Below are 21,814 nucleotides of genomic sequence, written 5' to 3'. Positions count from 1 at the left end.
TTGAAAATTTGACGTAGCTCTCTTTAATAGATTAATAATTACTCAGTAAAGTAAAATGTGCAAAGATTTTTATTTTGAAACAGTCTACATTGAATTAATGGATCAATATGAATTTCTGATTCTGTTTCGCGCAGAGTTGGGTATGAACTAAAGATATGCCAAGATCCTACATATTACAAAATCATCTTGTCTTCAAGATATCTAACGCAGATATTATTTAGTTCTACTACATATGCAAGCTGCATGTCCTGTGTTCAAAGACACATTGGATTGTCGTGTCGGACAGCTGCAGATGAACTGTGAACCTTAACACTTGCATACAGTCATACACCGATGTCCATGTACATGTTGGATCATGATGTAGATCACTGCTTTCTTTCTTGATAATGTTCTGATTTTTAACATGCACTGTACTTCTGTGAAGTGGTGTAGAGCTTCTCTACTGGTGTCTGTATTGTTCCCTTTGATCGTGACAATCCTTGCATGCAATCAACGGACAACGGTGAAGTAGGTGGAGAAGAGTTCCTCGCCCGCTCCAATATCTCTTACTGACACCAGCACCACAAGCCTTAGGGCTCTGAATAAACAAACAAACAAAAATAATTTGTTTCATAGTAATTAAGTTAAAATACTAATAACTAATATCATTTCAAGGTACTACTCAGTGTCACAGTATGTAAGAGTACCAGTACTTATCAGTCATAGTTTGTCCAAGAACTAGACATTGTCAAATAATGGGGAAGAACTAGATAGAATCATAGCTGTCAAGCTACGAGTCATTGCCACGGTTTATTAAGGTACTTTAATATTTGAGCATTGAATGCTCATATTTGGATATTGTCAGTCCAATAACACACCAACACACCAGGCTGTGCAGATTCATTATCATATAACAGCACTAATACAACAAGCCAGTATTAAATTAAGAACAGGACTAAACAGGTACTTGACCTTACAAGGAATATCAGTGTACAAGTCAGTGTCAATGTACAAGTCAATAACAATATACAAGTCGATGTCAATGTACTAGTCAGTGTCAAGGTACCAGTCATAGTCAATGTACAAGTAACTGTCAATGTAGAAGTCAGTGTCAATGTACTAGTCATTGGTCAATGTACAAGTCGATGTCAATGTTATAGTCGGTGTCACTGAACAGGACTCAACAGGTACTTGGCCTTATAAGGAATGTCAATGTACAAGTCGGTGTCAAGGTACCAGTCACTGCAATGTAGAAGTCAATGTCAATGTACAAGTCAATAACAATGTACAAGTCAATAACAATGTACACGTCAATAACAATTTACAAGTCAATGTCATTGTACAAGTCAATGTCAATGTACAAATCAATGTAAATGTACTAGTCAGAGTCAAATTACAAGGCAGTGTTGATGGTTAATGTCAATGTACAAGTCAATGTCAATGTATTAGTCAGGCTCAAAGTACTAGTCAATGTCACATACTGTAGTCATTAATACCAGCCAGTGTCATAGTAGTCAATAAACAATATGTCAATGTTCTAGTTCTATCTTTTTGTAATCTTATGGTATGTCAAGTTGTAAGCAATCACAAAGACAAGATGAGATGATACTACCGGTACATATACTTGATGGAATTAAATACCTGTATGTATTCACTACAAAAATGTGCATCTGAAAATAATTTTTTAAGTTTATCCTATTAAATGATTTACAAGTTTTAAATCTAATCAATGAATTCCTTCATTTAAATCAAATGATATGGCATGTCTGCTAATACAGAATATGGTAACTATATTATAAGACATGGGACCTTTCTTTGTGTACTGAGCCTGTACTATGGACTTACAAACTCATTTTCAACAGACCTTTGTGTTAAATCTTCCGCCGAGTGTGGGGAGTAGAAGACATTGGGCAGAAACTGTCTCAGATGGAAAGGAAAATCCATAGGCACACTGAATTCCTGGTAAGCCACATTAGCCGGGAACTCTGTAACAAAACAACTAACATGTTTACTATCCACGGTGACCACTTACTGACTGTAGCATGTAAAACTGTCACACACAGGAAATACCATACTAATACATACAGATTCAACAATTAAGTGAATTGTAATTTAATTGAAACAATTTTTCAATAGGCTAATCGGCCATATTGCTCACACAAGTAGCAATATTCTGGAATTTGTTTTCCTTTCTAAATTTCTTAAGGTTTAAGGCTAAAGGTTTATAAACATACAGATAGACTAAAGAATGGATAATGGACAACAGGTGACCAGAGAAGTTATCTTGAACCCTCAGTTCAAACGAGCTTAAAGGCTTATAAAAAAATCATAATTGCAATATGATTTTCTGTTCTAACTTTTATATATTAAACATTACTTAATTTATGATAGTAGGTTTATAATCATTGCAGATTTTGTTATCATATGTAAAAGTTTCACAGCAAAAGAATCAAAATTTAAAAAATGATCTGTTAATAGGACCTTTACTCTGGTTGTTGACATACTGTCCTATTGCTAGTGGGTTTTGTAAACAAGCGGTCAGCCATGATGAATCACAGACATTGAATGGGCCTTGTCTATCTCTCTGGGAACATGAACTAAAAAAAAACATCATTGTATGTACAATGTACAAGTTATAGTTGACATATCAATGTACCAGAAAGTTTGGTATTGAACTAAGTGATTCTGGTTTACTTGAAAATCATCTTAGAGAGGCCTCTGTCATTGCCGTCTATCAACACACTGTCAATGCATCTGAAGATGAACGAGTTCCCAATGCTTTGGAAGAAAATGGCCTCATGTGGATAGTAAACAGTGCCTGGAACAATGTAGTGTTGACTACAGAAGAGTTGTCAGAGAATTTTCTTATGTAAACAAAGTAAAATTACATGTTGTATTAAAAGAAACTGGTAGAAAATGCAGAGCAAAAAATGTGCAATAAATTTAACAGTTGGGGACTTTACATGATCCATTGTACAAGTGCATGTATACTACTTAACATAATAGAACAGTACTGTAAAATCCAAAACGGTCCTTCAGAGAATGAATTAGGATGAATGTTTCATAATGGTACCTGGGTAGAATGCCACCACTGATCCCTTGGGGACACATCCACTGGTCACAAACACCCCTGTCCCTCCCTGGGGTAGTGTACTGGGCCCCCTCTCTACTGTAAATCCCAGTAGAGCCCCTGTGGCCTGAGAGTTCAGTCTGGCTATCTTGGCAGGGTCTCTACTGGCCAGTGCTTTATATGCAGTCTCCAGACATATCTTCTGTTCAGGCTGGTAAAACTGATGGAATCCAGAAAACAGACCCAGAATAGAATGCAGTACCACATGATCAGCAATTAGTTTGTCACTATGACCTTGATCCACAGTTCTCGCTGACCTATATTATAAAGACATTAAATAAAATCCATAGTATATAATTAAGGAGTGTTGCAGTGCAAAACTGAATCCATACAAATTGATTATGATCAGTTACCATCAAAATTCACACATAAACAAGATATGTTTTTAATGTCGCTTTAAGTTATCGGCAACGCCAAATAAATAAATAAATACAGGCCGTTACGATATGCTTCAGAGGTAATTCGGTTTACTATATTTCAAGGTTTTCCTTACATTTGTCATAGGATATGGTATAGGCCTAGACCAACCTTTGATTCAAGTTGAGAGCGATCCAAGGAACAAATCTGTATCGATATTGGAGCCATTTTAACTTGATTCTTTGAAATAAACTGAACATTCCATTTATATATTCAATACGCCAATAGTCGTCATTACGAGGCGGGGTTTTGCGAACGCATCACAAGAAAACGATGAATATGCGGTGCATGGCTGCTCGCATTTATAACAGTTACTGTTTGGTATCTTTTTATAGCAATTTCACGTAAAATGACAACCAATAATTTTTAGATGCTACCGTATTATAATAGGTGAATTAGTGTGTAAATTTTCTCTTACCTAATTGTTTTCTTTACAACTTCGATCTGCTTTATTGATCTGGAGCTGTTTGCTTCAAGCTAAAATTGAGCGTATACTGATCGAATCTGTTCTTATGAAATCTATAGTGAGTGGTACCCCTCTATTTATGTGTCAATATAGGTACATAAGTAAAGTTAAAATGCTTACGAGTATGAGCCTGCTCTCCATGCAGGTTCGTAGCATCGTTTTAGAAAGTGTGTGGCGGGGGGGTGGGGGGGGGGGGGTGCAAACTCATCCAAAAAAGCAAAAAAGAAAAAATATTAAAAGGAATAAAATAATGCATTTCTCAAATCACAAAAATCACAATCCATGGGGGTGGGAGGGGTATCTTGGCAGAGCATAGCGTACCTATAACCTGCATGGGGGCCAATTTAACACAATGTTAACACCCCCACCCCCACCCCCCTATGCTACATGTCTGTGCATCTATTCGATGTGGGTATTAAAATGTCCACCGCATTGTCAGAAAATGAATTCAAGATGCAAGGAGATATTGCCTGTACGTTGGGTCTCGCAGACCTAAGCTTGTGTTCTTAGGGGCTGGTTAATGAGAAGTTAATACTTCTTCAATAATAATGTTGAGCATCTACTAGTACAGTGTATGAAATTCTTTCACAATTCTTATTGCAATGAAGCAGCAGGCGACATGCAAACGACCAGTTTATATTGCATAGCTGTCAAACCAATTATGGGTAACTTTTAATGAGCTTTTAATGAATAAATATTTAAACACATATTTGCTATAACACTCTGTTTATTTCTCTATTCATTTAAATCTAATAAAACTAACAAAAATCATATAATCACATCTGTCTTTTTGTTTACTTTCCCCTCTGTAAGATAGTATCACTGAAAACTTTTATCTGATGACGACATCAGAGCAACACTTGTAAGAAAAATAATAAAGTCCAAGTTTCATTTATTTATATTTATATATGTTCTATGTAAAATGCGTGTTTGATATTTTTTTACAGTGTTTAAAGCAATGCACAGAAACACACTTTTCAGGGCCACAAATCATGAATTTGCCACTTGAACGTTTGGTTCGACATTTTGACATGCCTCTGGTGACATTTTAGCTTGAAAATAAAAATAAACTTAAATCTACCCAGTCCCTACATGAGGATACTTCCACACAAGTTTCAGCTAAGAATTATCACCTTACTATCAAAATGAGCAATTAGACACGATTTGATTCAGACGAGTACAGTAAACACACGATGTACTGACCGATGCATCTCTGTACCATTTTTCTTTGAGAGATGCAAATTCACAAAAGTCTTACAAAATATGAAAAAAGGATTTAAAAAATAAATGAAATGAGCTACAAAGTTTAAAATGCTAAAAGGAAACAGTCCACACATGACATAATAATACACCACAACAAATCTCGATTTTCTACACGCGCAATAATATTACTTGACAAAACTTGAATGCATTGTATTTTTTTTAACTAAACCTTTCTAATAAAGTAAATTTCACAAGCAATGAATACATATTGAATGCATTTTTCGATTCATATCTACAAATTGCACAATCATCATCTCGTACACATTTAATACATGTATCTTGTTTACTTTCAGGTCTATAAGTAAACATGAAATGCTCAGTAATTTATTTATAATTTATCGTTTTAATGAACAAACAACTTCTACGCTACAACTATTGAAAAAAAATTATGATACATTTCATATTGATTGTAAATTTCATCTATCTAGCCGTGTCGCGCCTTAGGCCACCTCCATTTCTTCCTCGGAAGGAGAGTCGCCTTCAGATGATAGGCAGTCAGGGCATCTTGGATCGTCAACTGTACCGGCTACTTCACTCAAGTAGATATGACCTGCTGGATTGATTTCGAATTTAATAGTTTTCTGTTGCCAAATTTAACACACTAACTACTTTTTATTACTAATTAAAAGAAGCTATATTCATTTTTGTCATAGGACTTTATATAAGCTGTTTCTGTTTCCATCACTGTTTGCTTAATTAATTCAACATAGTTGTATTTCGGTTTCCTGATTATTTTTGTGTTTAAAATACACAAATTCATTAGAAAAAAAAATCACGGATTCTGTTTTGAACCGCCTTTACTATTGCCTCTGGTTAAAACGCAGGGCAAACAAAAGCCCAAAGGAATTTAGCATTTTATACGAATGATAATGTTAAAAACTATGCGAGTGTTCAAGAACTTTGAGTGGATAAAAGAATTGCTTAATTACAAATCTAGGTTAGACATTCTAGTCTTGTCATTTTCTCCAGTTTAAACAAGAGGAGAGTACATGTTATAAAATAAAATTTCATATCTTTTCTCTAACATATCAATTATTCTTCGCTGTTATATAATATGTATCTCTATGTATCATATATGAAAAAATGTACTAGTCTATTTATCAAAAATAAATTGACGGAATGGAATTTTATTACAAACTCACCTTTGGTACATTTGTACCAGTTTCCGTGTTTTCCACAAACCACATCTTTGAATGACATTCTTCTGTCTTCTTCAAGCATCCACTGACACGAAATACCATGCATTCTTCTTATCTCATCAACTACTGACTGAGCTGACACAATATCGCCACGATTGAAGGTAGTGACATCTGGACATCGGAGTTTTGATAAGTTAGACTCTATTATGTCAAGTTCACTTTGAGATAAGATACTTTTTTCTTTGAATTTCAGTAATATCAAGTCAGCATACATCAAAAGCCTTTCCAACTCATCAGTCAATTGTTCGAGTTCCTTTTGAGTAAAACATATATCAGAATGATGTAAAATCCATTTCGATAGAACATCAAAGGAATTTTCAATTTCCAGAAGAAAGGAACGGTCACTGATAATAAGAAGTTCTTTTTTTCGAGGGTTTCCTTTCTTGTAAAAAGTTTGGAGGACAGTTTTGACATGTTTGTTACGCCATTGTTCAGCGGCCAATGGACCTGCATTAACGTCTAAATGAATGGGACGTTGTACCTTGTTTTGTGCATTTAAAGAAAGATGTTCGTAAGAAAATAGATTATTTGTCATTTCTTCACATTTTCGATTTACATTCATTAGATCCCGATATGCTTGATTAATAACAACTTTGTATCGCCCACTTCTTTTTATAGGCGTCGAACATCGTGGGCATTTTTTTAATGCAACCTGTTTGTCTCTACAGGAATCGTCTTTTGAGTGCAGATTCATATGAGTGTCCATTGTCTCAACCTCAAATACATGTCCACATTTTATGAGTTCTATAAATAGAGAATTGTCAATGTTTTTTGATTCGACACAATTGCTTAATTCATTTCTGTCACATCTTTTGCACTTTTTAGGACAGTTTTCACCACACAACCCAATACACCTATGATTGGGGCTACATTCCAACGACTTTTTGCATCTTTTTTCACAAGGGGGTCTCCTACAGTCCTCGAAACATTTTGCAGAACAAGCAAATCTATTTTCGCATTCATCATAACACTTCCAGTCACACATTTCTTCACATGACTCGCACACGTTTTTACATAAATGATCAAATCTATTTATTTTATGAATACAACCCCTGTCGCAGTTTTCCGTACATGGAGGGCATGGATTCCAGCAAAAATCTCTGCAACGATGTCCACAAACTAGTGTTTTTTCACACATTTCCTTACAAGGAATGTGCAATCTTCCATTTGAGCATTGATGGCAATCTCCTTTGCAGCGATGGCCACATGGAAGAATTTCTGTACATTTTTTCTGACAGATATATCTATCCTTTTTGTAACATTCAATTTTTGTTTTGTGATGACATTGTGTGGGAACAATGTTTATCAAAACTTTGCAAATGCAATCATCACAACTTTGGTCACATAGCAAGGTACAAGGATGTCCGCACTGGAGTTCTCTGGCACAATCAAAGCGGCATGACGTTAATGAAGGATCTCTACAACAAGGTATTTCTACTGCATGTTCACAAGTCCGATGCTTTTTCATCACTTTTGTCATACAATCATCGCATTCTTTGTAACATTTTTTTGGACAAAGATGTCCACTATCACAGATCTTCAAGCATGGCCTTTGACATGGAAGGTTGTGAATCGATTCATCGCCGTGACATCGTCTGTCACAGTCGTGCCCACACTGCAGTTTGGTTGCACATGGCTCAATACACCCGCCGTCTGGAACTTTCTCAAAATCTTGAGGAGTAGACACTTCGGTGATCGTTTCTGAATGATTTTGACATACTAGCAACAAGCTTTCCCCAAACATTCCACTTTCGTTTGCTTTTTTGATCATTTTCTTCCATAAACCATCGCTACCATTATTAAGCATTTCAAAATTTCCAATTAGATACATTCCCTCTTTCGCTCTTGACAATGAAACGCAAATTCTCAAAGAATCGGAAAGATGACCTAATATGCACTTCTTATTGCTTCGAACAAGCGATTGCAAAATAATTCTGTTTTCTTCCCCTTGAAAATTGTCAACTGTTGTGATTTGAACCCTCTGCTGCAACCTTTCTTCACTTACTCGAATTCCTTGTGAAATTTCAGCCACGTTCCTTCTGATTTTTTTAACTTGATCATTATATGCAGATAAAATGGTAATATCAGCGTTAGAATATCCTTGCAATATTAGGTATTTGTAAAGCTGAGCTATCATATCAGCCTCAAAGTCATTTGTATAACTTGTAGAAAACTTCGTTTGATTCTCTAAATATTGGTGATTCATAAAGAATAAGTTATGCTTCATACCTTTGATATTTTGGTAGGACAGAACGGACGAATGGTTTTTGAGTGTTGGGTAAATGGCTGGAGTCAGCATTCGGGAGATCTCGGGTCTCATTCTGTGTTGACAAGTCAAACAGTGAAAGGGGAACTTATTCATCACCAACCTCTCCATCAATGAAACATCCGTTTTATGGGATTGTTTTAAATCATAATTGTTCATAGCTGGACGGAGTTGCTGGTGGTCGCCTATCAAAATTAGATGTTGCAATTCTTTAGTCAGACATCCAATAATGTGTTGTTCGTGAACTTGCGCTGCTTCCTCTACAACCACAATACGTGGCTGTATTTCTCTCAGAAGTTTCATATTTAATGCAGCACCAGTTGTTGTCATACCAACCATTAAACTTGACGTGAGGATTTCTAAATCTTGTTCGAAACGTTCAATCTGAACCGCTTTGTCACGTTCATTGAATAATTCTACGATGTGCTTCCTACGATTTTTCAATTTGAACGTAATATTCCGAATCCAAAACTTGTAAAGTCTCCAACGGTCTTTGTATTTCAAATCCCAAACATTTTCTAAACGTCTCACCGTTTCATCAGGCATAAAGTCATTCTGATTTCTAAGCATATTACGTATATATGCAAACGCAGAGCGTTTACTTTTTTGGAGCATGTGATATTCATTTGGCAGAAAATGTAAGCGGGAAAGAACAAAAAGAGGGCTAATGGCTTTTAAAATGTTCCTTTTTGCAACTTCATTTTTGTCATTATCGTCCAAGAATTTTCTTTCAGTTTCCTGCGGAAACATATTGTCTAATTCCATTTCTGTTCTATCAACTGCCTGTGTTTCGTTTCCGTGATTGTATCGAACTTCATTCTCATTTATTCCTAACCAAGTACCTAATATTCCATTGTTTTTGGGAACGAAGGACGGATTGTGTGTCAAGGAAAAAATATGTTTCTGTAATATAATTTCCTCAGATTTTAGAAAATCAACAGACACTATACCCTCCTGTAAGAATTCCAGTAAAGTGTCTATGTAATCCACAGATTTTAGAGATTTTCGCATTTCCTTCAGCGTACCAGACCAATATTTAGTGTTCTGCCTATATTGTTTTCTATGTGCATTTATTGAATATTCCATTACTTGTTCATTTCCACACCGCTGTCCGACTCTCACAAACGGTTTCCTATAACCCATTTGTGCTAAAATACGTTTAATGCTCTTCAATTCCAACAACTTCGCAAAGAACTGATCAAGTGCATGATTTGTATGACTAAGCAATAAAATTGGCCGTCTTTCTGCAATGTCGAACATATTTCTAAAGTTATTTATAAGAAATTCCACAATCCGTACTCCCATCCAAGTTTTTCCAGTGCCTGGGGGGCCTTGAAGGATACCAACTTCCTTCGTCAAACATTTCTTGAGTGCCTCATATTGATCCTCATTAAGATACATTTCCTCTCGTGTTGGCCATTTTTCAACTTCCAAAATTGGTACTTTTTTATATAAAGTAGAAAAGTTCTGTTCGGTGTGCACTAGACATGAAAAGTCTAATGTGATTTCTTCATTGTTCTTACTTTGCATGTAAAGTGGTTCCAAAACTTCAGAATTGAGGTTAACGAAATATTTGGCAAATGGTATGTTTTCATTCCCGCCTAACATTTTCATAGCTAAATTTTGCAAAGATTTTAACGTGTGATTGTACGTTTCAAAAAAAGATTTGCCCTCAATCATCACAAGTCGAGATGTATGCATCCGTCTAAACTTATGTATGATATCTGGATTCTCCTCGAGTATTTTCAGAAAGGTTCTTCCTTCCGTCAGTTGTTTCAGATCCCGATTAGCAACTAGTGCGTATATTAACTCGGAAGAGTCATCCACTGTTAAGCATACTACGTTTCCGTATTGCAAACGTTTATTGGCACCCCAACGCATTTTTTTCATGGTACTGGTATCAAACTGCACTTCTAGACAAACGCCCGAACCTTCGATGCATTTGTTACCAAGTAGACAAACTCTTTTATAAATCCAAATATCTTTATCCCTGAATCTGCCTTGTGGTTGTTTTGACTGTGCGTATTTGATAAAGTTCTGGATCCCTTTGCGCAGTGGGCCAATGAAATCTTCCAGAAACATACTGAACTGCTCCATTAGATAATGGGCAGAATTTACATAGGGAATACGCAACGTTTTCAAGTCGCGTGGCCATCGTGGCGGATATTTGTCATTGACCACCATTTCTCTTGTTGGAAAAATTGTCCATGTTATCAAATCACACAATATGTCTTCAATGCATCCAGGTGCAGGTAATTGTGTTTGGCTGTCATCCTGAATATCCTTCTCTTTGACTTTCAGATTTCTGAAGGTTTTTATTATCTCTTCTATTACTAAAGAATCATTAATGCATTCTGATTTTGATAGAAGTCTAAAAATAGTTTTAAAGAACATGTTTTTACTTGTATATTGCCTTGGTACGGACACCAATAAAGTGATAAAGTCTTTTGTCCAGCCTTTTAATTTATAGCAGTCTGTTGCTGCACTTTTTAAGACCATCCCTGAAACATCTGATCTTTCAAAAAAGTTACTTCTTTCAATAATAGAACACACTAGCTCCGGTTGGTCATTAATTGCAGATGCTAAGATATTGATAATCCATATGATATCGCCACTCTCTAAATTATTCCTTTCATAAAGCGTGCTATCAACTTTTGTTAGTTCGCTTGAACAGTCCACCATTTTTATTGACGTTTCTTGAGTGCATGACTGTAATATTGCCAATAAATCCCTATGACTGCAGACACGCTTTGTACCTTTGATTTGTCGCAATGCATCTGGAGCTTCATGAATGAATTGTCGAAAATTTGTAAATTCTTCCTTTCGATATCGTTTTGAACAGCTTTGGTAATTATCCGACCATGTTCTCTTCCTTTTCCCCATTCTTTAGCTATTTACCTGAACGATAAATCGAACTAGGTTTGATATATTTCCTACTATTAAATTACATATTAAATTAAATCAATTTAAAATAACAAAACCCTTTTTTTAAGTTTAATGCCATGCGCTCTATCTTAACAACAATATTGAAATATATGTTTCCATTTTGATTTGGACTTTAAGATAAATTTCATTCTTCTTTTAATAGAAAGATTGGCATTATTGGAATTGTAACGAGTTTTGAATATAGAAAAGCTACTGTAGTCCATTGAAATTAGAAAATGAATACGACACACATGAACGTTTATATGCCAAAAAGTGTAACTGACAAGCTAAAAGAAGTATTTGCAATTTTGTCAAAAGGCCAGAAAAAGTACAGGTTCTCACACTGTCATGGATTGTTGTTTTTATGAAAAGGCGGACGAACAGTACTCAACGACTAAGCATGGTATGTTTTAAATAAAAAGTTTACACTATTGATGTTACACACACCTTCAACAGTACTTTAAAGATAAATATATTGTAATATGTTTTACGGTGCGACCGTTGGGGCGAGCACAGCATGTGATCAAACAATGAATTATAATAAATTAATAAAATAAAATTAACAACGTGAAATTTGAATGCCAAAAAATAAAACATACCTATTTTTCAGTAAATTTTCATTATTCATAGTTTATAAGATTTGTTATAATTTATTTATTTATATGTAGAACAATAGTTTAATCTCAGATACAATGTTGTTAAATAATAAAGATGTTAATATATAAATATTCATTGCACTGTATCTCCTCTTTTAAAGTGATTGTGATTATGATTGATTGATTGATTTCCCCCTTTTTTTGGAGTAGACATTTTTTCTTAAACTTACATATAAAACTTGACTCATCAGAGAGCTCCCCCCATGCTAAATTTTTTTTCATTTTTGTCAATTTATACATAGAAAATCGACTTACCATGGATTTGCCCCTCCACTTAAAAAAAAATAATTAATGTTTAATTTTATTTTTAATTTACGCTTAAAAATATTTGCTTATCATGTTAAAAGAACATCGAAAGTAATGACTGCCATATAAATACTGCTTAGATATGTCAGAAAACAAGCAAATCACCACGCAGATATAAACCAATATCGTCTTTACAAAAGATACTTTTTCATTAAATCTAGAAATTTTATTTCATTATTGATATTATATTATCTATAGAAAATAATGATCTAAAAGACAATATATTCCTTTATTATTTTGAAAAGTCCAATTAAACCGTTTGAAACTTTTTGTGCGATTGAAGATACAGCTATTTTTTATGGGTGGAACTGCAGTTTTTCTGTCAAACCGAATTTCCCGTAGCGCTACGGTTCTACAGCTACCAGAAAATCTACCTTATCAAACCTGTTTATTGTTCGCATAACCACAGTGGTTTATTTGTTATATTTGTAAAATAAAAATAATATAAAACAATTTAGTGTTATTTGTTGCTATAAAGTATTTATAGTGCAGGATATTAAACTAAAAAGCTAATACATATCATAGTTCAATCTTTTTGTTGTTGTGTACATTTTGATCACCGGCTGCAATGTTTGTTTTAAAAGTATTTAGGTGTCTCTGGTCATTTTTACATTGTTAGATAGTAAAGATGTGTAAATGTATAATAAATAAAGACTGGACTTTAATTTAAAACTACAATCCATTTATTCAATATTTTTAAAATTATATTCATGGAATATAATTTATACACCGATAATTGTCATATATCTATCATTGTTCATATTTATTTTTAGGACCTATTCATTAATTATTTTTATAATTTCATCATGGAATAACAGTTGATAAATTGACGAACCCAGCAGTGCACTTCATATCTATATAAGTGACCTGTTTCAAAATCACCAAGCCTTTAATGGGTCACTATTGCTTTTACTGAATATTTAATGAAATGATAATAAAACTATAAAACTTGTTTCCTAATTAAACTTCAATCAACCAAAACCTACTGATCATCTACTTAGTTCAATATAGTACAAATCCGTTGGTTGTCTTACATCCTGTACCCGATTAAGACTTAAGATAGTGTCATTACAAACTTTTTTAATAACAAAATCAAGGCACACTCTTTTAAAATGTATTGTTCAAGATTTTTTTAAAAATTCACATTCATATGTTCTACAAAGCAATAAGTGTGTAATATTTTCTCAATACTGCCTTTAGCAATACAAAGTAATAAAGTATTGTAAAAAAAAATACTCTTCAATGTCACCAATACATCAATACAGTTAATATTTTCTACATACTCGTTTAGCAATGTACGAAAATAAGTATTGTCAAATAAACAGCAAACCTAGATGGTCATCAATCAATCTGAAACATTCCTGTTTACCATTGTCTTTGAAAGATACAAATTCACAAACGCCTTACAGAACAAGAAAACTAAATAAGCCACAAAGTTTAAAATAATGTGTCGTAACTCTATTGATAAAAGTTCAAAAGATTGATTATTAAAGAAACGTAAAGTAAATTAAGGTGACCTAAAAATAAAAATCAAACTCACTCACACAGTATTACTTATTTAATTTCAATAATTAAAATAAATACGGAATTATCCCTTATCAGAGGAATCAAAAGATTTCGTTATAAAATTCCTACTAGGAAAACTGCTGTGAAGTATTTCTCACAGGAGAACATATCGTAATAGGTAACATCATAGAATAAATTGCACAATTAGTGCAAAGGTATGCATATCAACAGTCACACATGCGTACTCAGCAACCACACCACACCAGTTTTACCTCTCTCATCCTCAGGAACCAACAGTATCTACAAGACAGTCACGTGACACGAAAGCAACGTTACTTAAATTCGACGATCAAGTGGCATCCGAAACATTACTGAATTTTACGACAGCACAATTACTACTTCCTAACTTTAATACATCTGGATAAAATTTGAAATATGTTATTTTCACCCTGTGTATTTTTTGACACAATATGATACATACGATCGAATACAAAAATCATAAGACGTACCGACAGAAACAACTCTGTATACTATTGTTTTCATTTACCACAAATCCAAACAAGCCTTAAGGGACAAGAAAACAAAAATGTAAAACATCAAGAGCTACAGAGTTTAAAATGATAAAAAGAAATAACTCAGATACAAACCACCAAAAAAAACTCAAATCAAGATTTGGTTTTTTTACACGGTTCTTTTCTTTAAATGCAATATCATTATTTGTCAGATTTGCATAATTAATATAGTCTTGTTATGAAAAAATTGATAAATCTTTCATTAAAATGAATTGAAACCCACAATAAATACATATTGAATACATTCTGTTCCTCTGATTCAAATCTACAAAATAATTAATTGTACAAAATTGTGATACTAAATCTCGTACAAATGATATCTAGTTTACAGTTATAATCTATTGATATGCATAAAACAATCAAAAGTTAATCGATAATCGAATTTACAAACCAATTCCTCGCCACAATTCCTAAAAAAAAAAATACAACGGTAACTCCGCTTTCAAGCCGTGTCGTGCCTCAAGCCACCTCCATCTCTTCTTCATGTAGGGGTAGACCATCTTCTTTAGGTGACAGACAATCAGGGCATCTTGGATCATCAACTGAACCGCCAACTTCGCTCAGGTAGATGTGACCTGGATAAGATTTCATACATATTATTTACACTGTAGTATTCCACACATGATCCAATCAAATATAATTCAGTTACAAGAACTATCTATAGTCATCTTTCCTTTTAATTTAAGGTCATAATAAAGCTTACCTTTGCTACATTTATACCAGTTTCCTCGTTTTCCGCAAACCACATCTTTGAATGACATTCTTCTTTCTCTAACAGGCATCCACAGACAATGCTTTTCTCGTATCTTATCAAATACTGCCTGAGCTGACACAACATCGCCACGGTTAAAGGTATCGCCATCTGGGCATCGGAGTTTCAATAAATGATATTGAATAAGGTCCTTTTCGGTTTGAGGTAGAATGATTTCCCAGACATGTTTCAGTAACACAAGGTCAATATACATCGAAAATCTCTCCACCTCATCATTCAACTGCTCGAGTTCCTCGTGAACAAAAGTAACATTTGAATGATGAAAAATCCAGTCAAATATAACATTGTAAGTTTTTGTTATTTCCCTAATATTATATTGTTCATCCATTGCAAGAATCGCTTTATACCTTCGGCATAACTTGTTCAAGACTCTTTTACAAACAGCTCTAACATATCTGTTGCGACAACAGGCAATCCGTTCTTTGAGTGGCATGTCTTTATCGAGGACATTTCTCTGAATTTTATATTGTTTTAAAAACAAGTTGTTTGTTTCAACTTTACATTTCCGATTTACTTCCACAATATCACTGTATGTTTGATTGATGACGTTTTTGTATCGCCCACTACTTCTTATGGGTGTCGAGCATTCAAGACATGTTTTTAATGCCATCTTTTCGTCCAAAATGAAATGTTCTGGATACAAACGCATATACTCATCCATTGTATCGACCTTAAATATGTGTCCACAGTCTATGAGTTGTACGACAAGCGAGTCATCAACGCTTTTTGCTCTAAGGATATTTGTTAGTTTTTTCTTGTCACATCTTTTACAGATGGATGGGCAATTTTCCCCACACAATCCAATACATCTGTGATTAGGTTTACATATCAACGATTTCTTGCATCGTTTATTGCAAGGGGGCCGGACGTAGTCTTTATGACACTTTTCACTACCACGAAATTCATTTTCACATTCATCATAGCAAATCCAATTTGACATTTCTTCACATGGTTCACACAGATTTTTACATAAATGACTACAGCCGTTTCTTTTATGCACACATCCTCTTTCGCATCTTTTCGAACACGGGGGACAGGGGTTCCAACAAAAATCACTGCAAGCATGTCCACAAACAAGTGTACGTGTACACTTTTCTTTACAGGGTACGTGTAATCTACCATTCGAACACGCATGGCAATTCCCTTGACATGGATGTCCACACTCAAGAATTTCTGTACATTTTTTTCGACAGATATATTCATCTTTTTTGTAACATTTAATTATTGTTATGTGACGACATTGTGGATGCATATTCTGTATCATAACTTTACATAGATCATCATCACAACTTTGACCACATTTTGAAGTACAAGGATGTCCACACTGTAGTTTCTTGGAACACTCGGCTTTACATGGAACAAATGCAGGATCCATCCAACAAGGTATCTCATTTTCATGTCCACAATTACTATACTTTTTCGTAACCATTTTCGAACACTTCCCACAATCTTCATGACATTTTTTCGGACAGGGATGTTTACTATCACATACCATTTTCAAACACGTTTCCATACATGGAACTTGATCACAACTTTGACCACATTTCAAAGTACAAAGATGTCCACACTGTCGTGTTCTGGTACACTTAACTGGGCATGAAATAGATGCAAGATCTAAATAGCAATGTACTTTCAATTCATGTCCACATGAATCAAACCTTTTCATCACTTTTGTCATACACTTTCCACATTCTTCATGGCATTTCTTTGGACATGGATGTCCACTGTCACATAATATTTCCAAACATCTCTCTGTACATGGTAATTTATCACAACTCTGACCACATTTCAAGGTACAAGGATGTCCACATGACCGCGTCTTTGTACACTTAACTGGGCATGGAGTAGATGCAGGATCCACAAAACAAGGAACTTCAACTTCATGTTTACATATATCAAACTTTTTCATCACCTTTGTCATGCACTTACCACATTCTTCATGACATTTTTTTGGACAAGGATGATTACTTTCACATACTATCTTCAAACATGGCTTTTGACATAGAAGGTTGTGAATCGAATCATCACCGTGACATTGCCTTTCACAGACGTGTCCACACTGCAGCTGGGTTGCACACAGTTCAGTACATCCACCATCAGGAACTTTCCCAAAATCCTGAGGAGTGGACACTTTTGTGATTGTTTTTGGATGATTTTGACAAACTAGAGATATGTTTTCACCAAATACGCCAATTTCTTTCGCAGTTTTTATTATTTCCATCCATAACATATTTTTGCGATTATCAATCATTTCAAAATTTCCAAATATATATAATCCTTCTTTTGCTCTTGACAAAGAAACACAAATTCTTTGAGGATCACCTAGATGACCTAATTTCCATTCCAAATTGCTTCTTACAAGTGAAAGCAGAATTATTCTATTTTCTTCTCCCTGAAAATTGTCAACCGCTGTGATATGAACTCTTGATTCCAACCTTCTCTCACTTACTCTAATTGTTTTCGAAATTTCAGTCACTTTCCTTCTGATCTTTCTAACTTGGTCATTATATGCAGATAAAATGGTGATATCTGCATTGGAATATCCTTGCAATATTAAGTATTTGTAAAGCTGAGCTATCATATCAGCCTCAAAATCATTTGTATAACTTGTAGAAAATTCCGATTGATTCTCAAAATTTTGATGATTGACACAAAATATGTTATGTTTCATACCTTTGATATTTTGGTACGATAAGACGGACGAATGGTTTTTGAGTGTTGGGTAAATGGCTGGAGTCAGCATTCGGGAGATCTCAGGTCTCATTCTATGTTGATAAGTCAAACAGTGAAAGGGGAACTTATTCATCACCAACCTCTCCATCAATGAAACATCTGTTTTATGAGATCGTTTTAAATCATAATTGTTCATTGCTGGACGGAGTTGCTGGTGGTCGCCTATCAAAATGAGATGTTGCAATTCTTTAGTCAGACATCCAATAATGTGTTGTTCGTGAACTTGTGCTGCTTCCTCTACAACAACAATACGTGGTTGTATTTCTCTCAGAAGATTCATATTTGTTGCAGCACCAGTGGTTGTCATACCCACCATGTAGCATGAAGTTAGAATGCCCAAATCTTGTTTAAACCGCTCATTTTCAACAGCTTTGCTGTAATCATCAAATAATATTACAAGCCTATTTCTACGATTTGAAAATTTGAAAGAAATATCTCGAATCCAAAATTTGTAAAGTCTCCAACGTTCTTTATGACACAAATCCCAGACGTCATCGACTCCCCTCATCATTTCATCCGAAATACAATCATCGGGATTGCTAAGCATTTTACGAACGAAGTTTAATATGGCAACATAATTACTTTGAATATTATCGAGCAGATAATTAGGCGGAGAATTTATGCTAGAGAGAAGAAATAAGGGGGAAATTTCCTTTAAAATTTCATTTTCGTCGACTTTACTTTTGTCATCGTCGTCTAAGATTCTTCTTTCAGATTCCTGTAAAAACAAGTCATCTTCCGTTAGTTCTGTCTTGTTGGTTGTTGGTGTCTCGTTTGTCTGGTTGTAGTCAACTCCGTTTTCAAATAACCATGCAAGTAAACTATCATTAGCATTGTTAGGAGGAAATACGGACTGAACTTGTATTAAGGAAGAGTAGTGGTCCGACAATATTATTTCCTCAGATTTTAGGAAATCGGCCGATATAATTCCTTCTTGTAGGAAACTAAGAAGTGTGTCAATAAACTTGACAGATTTGAGAGATTTTTGCATTTCCGCTCTATTGTCGCTCCAATATTTTATTTTCTTTCTTTGTACATTTAATGAATATTCCTTAACCTTTTCATTTTCACACCGCCCTCCTACTCTCACAAAAGGTATTTTAAAACGAGACATTCCTGCCAGCATACGTTGAATACTTTCTAGTTCCAACAACTTTTCAAAAAATTGATCAAGTGCATGGTTTGTATAACTGAGCAATAAAATTGGCCGGCTTTCTTCATTCGTAAACAAATTCCTGAAGTTGCTTAATAAAAATTCCACAATCCGCACACCCATCCAAGTTTTTCCTGTGCCAGGGGGACCTTGGAGAATACCGATTTTCTTCGTCAAACATTTCTTGAGTGCGTTGTATTGATCCTCATTGAGACCCATTTCCTCTCTTGTTGGCCATTTCTCCACATCCAGTATTGGTATTTTTTTATACTGTTTTGATGTGCCTTTCTTGATTTTAACCAGGCAGTTAAAGTCAACTCCTGTTGATTCAAAGTTCTTTTCCCGAGTGTATAATGGTTCCCTAACGTCAGTGTTTAGATCTACCAAATACCTAGCAAATGGAATGTTTTCATTATTTTCTAGCATTCTTAAAGCCATATTTTGAAATGACTCAAGTGTGCGATTGTATACCATAAAAAATGATTTGCTTTCAATCATCACGAGTCGAGATTGTTGTTTCCTTCTTAGTCTACCGAGACTTTGCGGGTTTTCATTGAGTACTTTCAGGAAAATCTTTCCATCTTTAAGTTGTTGTACATCCCGATTAGCGATCAATGCATAGACTAATTCTGGGCAATCATCGTAGGTTAAACAAACTACATTCCCGTACTGTAAAAAATTACAGGAATCCCAGCGCACTCTCTTCATTGTATTGGTATCAAACTGTACTTCAAGACACACGCCTGACCCATGGATACATTTGTTATCAAGCAGGCGGACTCTTCTATATACTCGAATATTTTCATCTTTAAATGAGCTTTGCATTCCTTGCGATCGTACGTAGTTCATATAGTTTTTTATTCCTCTACGTAGAGGAGCAATGAAATCTTCCAGAAATAGACTGAACTGTTCTATTAAATAATGAACAGGCCCCCGATATGGAGCACGCAAGTCGCGTGGCCACAGAGGAGGGTGTTCATCTTTGTCAACCATTTCAGATGTTGGTAATATTAGCCAAGTTATCAAAGTATGCAATATTGCTCTTAGGGGACCGGGTACGTGTATCTTTGAAGGGCTGTCATCTTGAAGATCTTCATACCATTCTCTGACTTTCAGATTCTCAAAGGCATTGCCTATCTCATCTTCGATTAAAGGGTCATTACTGCATTTTGTTGGCAAAAGAAGGGAGGAAAAAAGTCCTAAAATTGTTTTAGTGTACACTGTTTTGATATTACTTTGCTTTGAGACCGACACAACCAATTTTACGAGGTCTTTTAACCAGTCATCTATATCCTGATGATCTGAGTTAATACTCTCTACAACATTTCCGAATACATCAGATCTTCGGAAAAAGTCATGTTTTGTAATAACTGAACAAACTTGTTCCAGCTCGTTGTCAATTTCAGACGTTAAACTTTGGATAACCCATTTTATGTCACTATTGTCTAATTTCTCTTTTTCGAGAGTATTATCAACTTTTTGAAGGTTGCTTGGAGTCCACATCCATAACAACTCCTCCCTTTCCTCGGTTGCCCAACCAACATTTCCAATCCAAGTGTCACCACTGTTGTGATGATTGTGTCGCCATTCATTGCTATTTGTATGACTAGTTTTTTGTATATACTCTAGGCATTTAAAAGGACTCCTTTCTCTTCTTCGTTTTGACCTGTACACATAATTAAACGACCGTCGTCTCCTTCTCCCCATCTCATCTAATTACACTAATGGTTTCATCTATAAACGATAAAAATTACTAAAAAGACAAAACGAATAACAATATCCCAGTCTAGAAATGTTCTTTTTTTTTGCATCAAAACTAAAATAAATGAAGCCAAGAACACTATATAACCAATTACAACCACTTTCTAGTGTTAAAAAAATGTATATAAATCCTGCTCAATGAGGTTGTCCTCCTTTACCCCCCCCCCCCCTCCTCCACCCACCCCAACCCCTGCACCCCCACACTCACTTGCTTATTTGACCTGCATTTTTTTTAAACCAGAAGCCTATTATTAGTAAAAATTCAACTACGTAGATTGACAAAGAACTATGTAAACATTATTATTTGCTTATCATCCCTATATTGTCGTTTAGATCAAAATTATAAAATATACTATTATTAGAAAACCCCTAACAGAAAAGATGTACTTAACTTTTAAAGGGTTTAAAACATGTAAATCAATACTTGTTCGTTTACATTTACACATATAAATATTACCTAAATTTGAACTTACCTTCTGCTGTGAACAAAATGGTAAAAGTGTAGGACTGTTAATCTTTTTATGTAAATGTTGCAATATCGTACCCGGTTTATCCTTTTTTATGTTTTTTGAAAACGTATTAATATATATAGAGAGAGTCATGACTCGATCAGTAATGCAGCTGATATGTGATATATATAACTTAATATTTATGTGTGATATTAACTTCGGGAGGGGGGTGTTATTTATCATTTCTATTGAACACTATTT

General features: G+C 34.7%; 3 protein-coding genes across 7 annotated transcripts; all 3 read right to left on the bottom strand.

The window, feature by feature from the left end:
• Positions 1-55: 55 nt before the first annotated feature.
• On the bottom strand, positions 56-3,839 carry LOC105336499 (SET domain-containing protein 9). Of its 3 annotated transcripts, none has more exons than XM_034456940.2 (6): positions 3,638-3,839; positions 3,053-3,366; positions 2,674-2,797; positions 2,467-2,576; positions 1,844-1,964; positions 56-577 (listed from the first exon to the last, which is right to left on the bottom strand). In XM_034456940.2, exons 1-6 carry the CDS (start codon positions 3,724-3,726, stop codon positions 490-492), a joined length of 846 nt encoding a protein of 281 aa, XP_034312831.2. In that variant the 5' UTR covers positions 3,727-3,839; the 3' UTR covers positions 56-489. The 3 variants fall into 3 exon arrangements, with proteins under 3 accessions (XP_034312831.2, XP_034312830.2, XP_034312832.2); XM_034456939.2 differs by having other exon boundaries at positions 2,461-2,576; positions 3,638-3,829; XM_034456941.2 differs by having other exon boundaries at positions 2,461-2,576; positions 3,603-3,741.
• Positions 3,840-4,524: 685 nt separating this feature from the next.
• On the bottom strand, positions 4,525-11,613 carry LOC117684475 (NFX1-type zinc finger-containing protein 1). Of its 2 annotated transcripts, none has more exons than XM_066066248.1 (2): positions 6,398-11,613; positions 4,525-5,808 (listed from the first exon to the last, which is right to left on the bottom strand). In XM_066066248.1, the coding sequence occupies exons 1-2, from the start codon at positions 11,601-11,603 to the stop codon at positions 5,696-5,698; spliced, it is 5,319 nt and encodes a 1,772-aa protein (XP_065922320.1). In that variant the 5' UTR covers positions 11,604-11,613; the 3' UTR covers positions 4,525-5,695. The 2 variants fall into 2 exon arrangements, with proteins under 2 accessions (XP_065922320.1, XP_065922321.1); XM_066066249.1 differs by having other exon boundaries at positions 4,525-5,805.
• A 1,885-nt stretch (positions 11,614-13,498) lies between these two features.
• LOC117684474 (NFX1-type zinc finger-containing protein 1) lies at positions 13,499-21,732 on the bottom strand. Of its 2 annotated transcripts, none has more exons than XM_034456932.2 (3): positions 21,578-21,732; positions 15,389-21,077; positions 13,499-15,260 (listed from the first exon to the last, which is right to left on the bottom strand). In XM_034456932.2, the coding sequence occupies exons 2-3, from the start codon at positions 21,048-21,050 to the stop codon at positions 15,145-15,147; spliced, it is 5,778 nt and encodes a 1,925-aa protein (XP_034312823.2). In that variant the 5' UTR covers positions 21,051-21,077; positions 21,578-21,732; the 3' UTR covers positions 13,499-15,144. The 2 variants fall into 2 exon arrangements, with proteins under 2 accessions (XP_034312823.2, XP_034312822.2); XM_034456931.2 differs by having other exon boundaries at positions 15,389-21,096; positions 21,578-21,700.
• Between the last annotated feature and the right edge of the window lie 82 nt (positions 21,733-21,814).

This window comes from Magallana gigas, chromosome 7, assembly GCF_963853765.1.
Source record: "Magallana gigas chromosome 7, xbMagGiga1.1, whole genome shotgun sequence".
Lineage (NCBI taxonomy): Eukaryota > Metazoa > Mollusca > Bivalvia > Ostreida > Ostreidae > Magallana > Magallana gigas.
The sequence above is the reverse complement of the archived record's forward strand: the minus strand, read 5'-3'. Positions and strand labels throughout refer to the sequence as shown.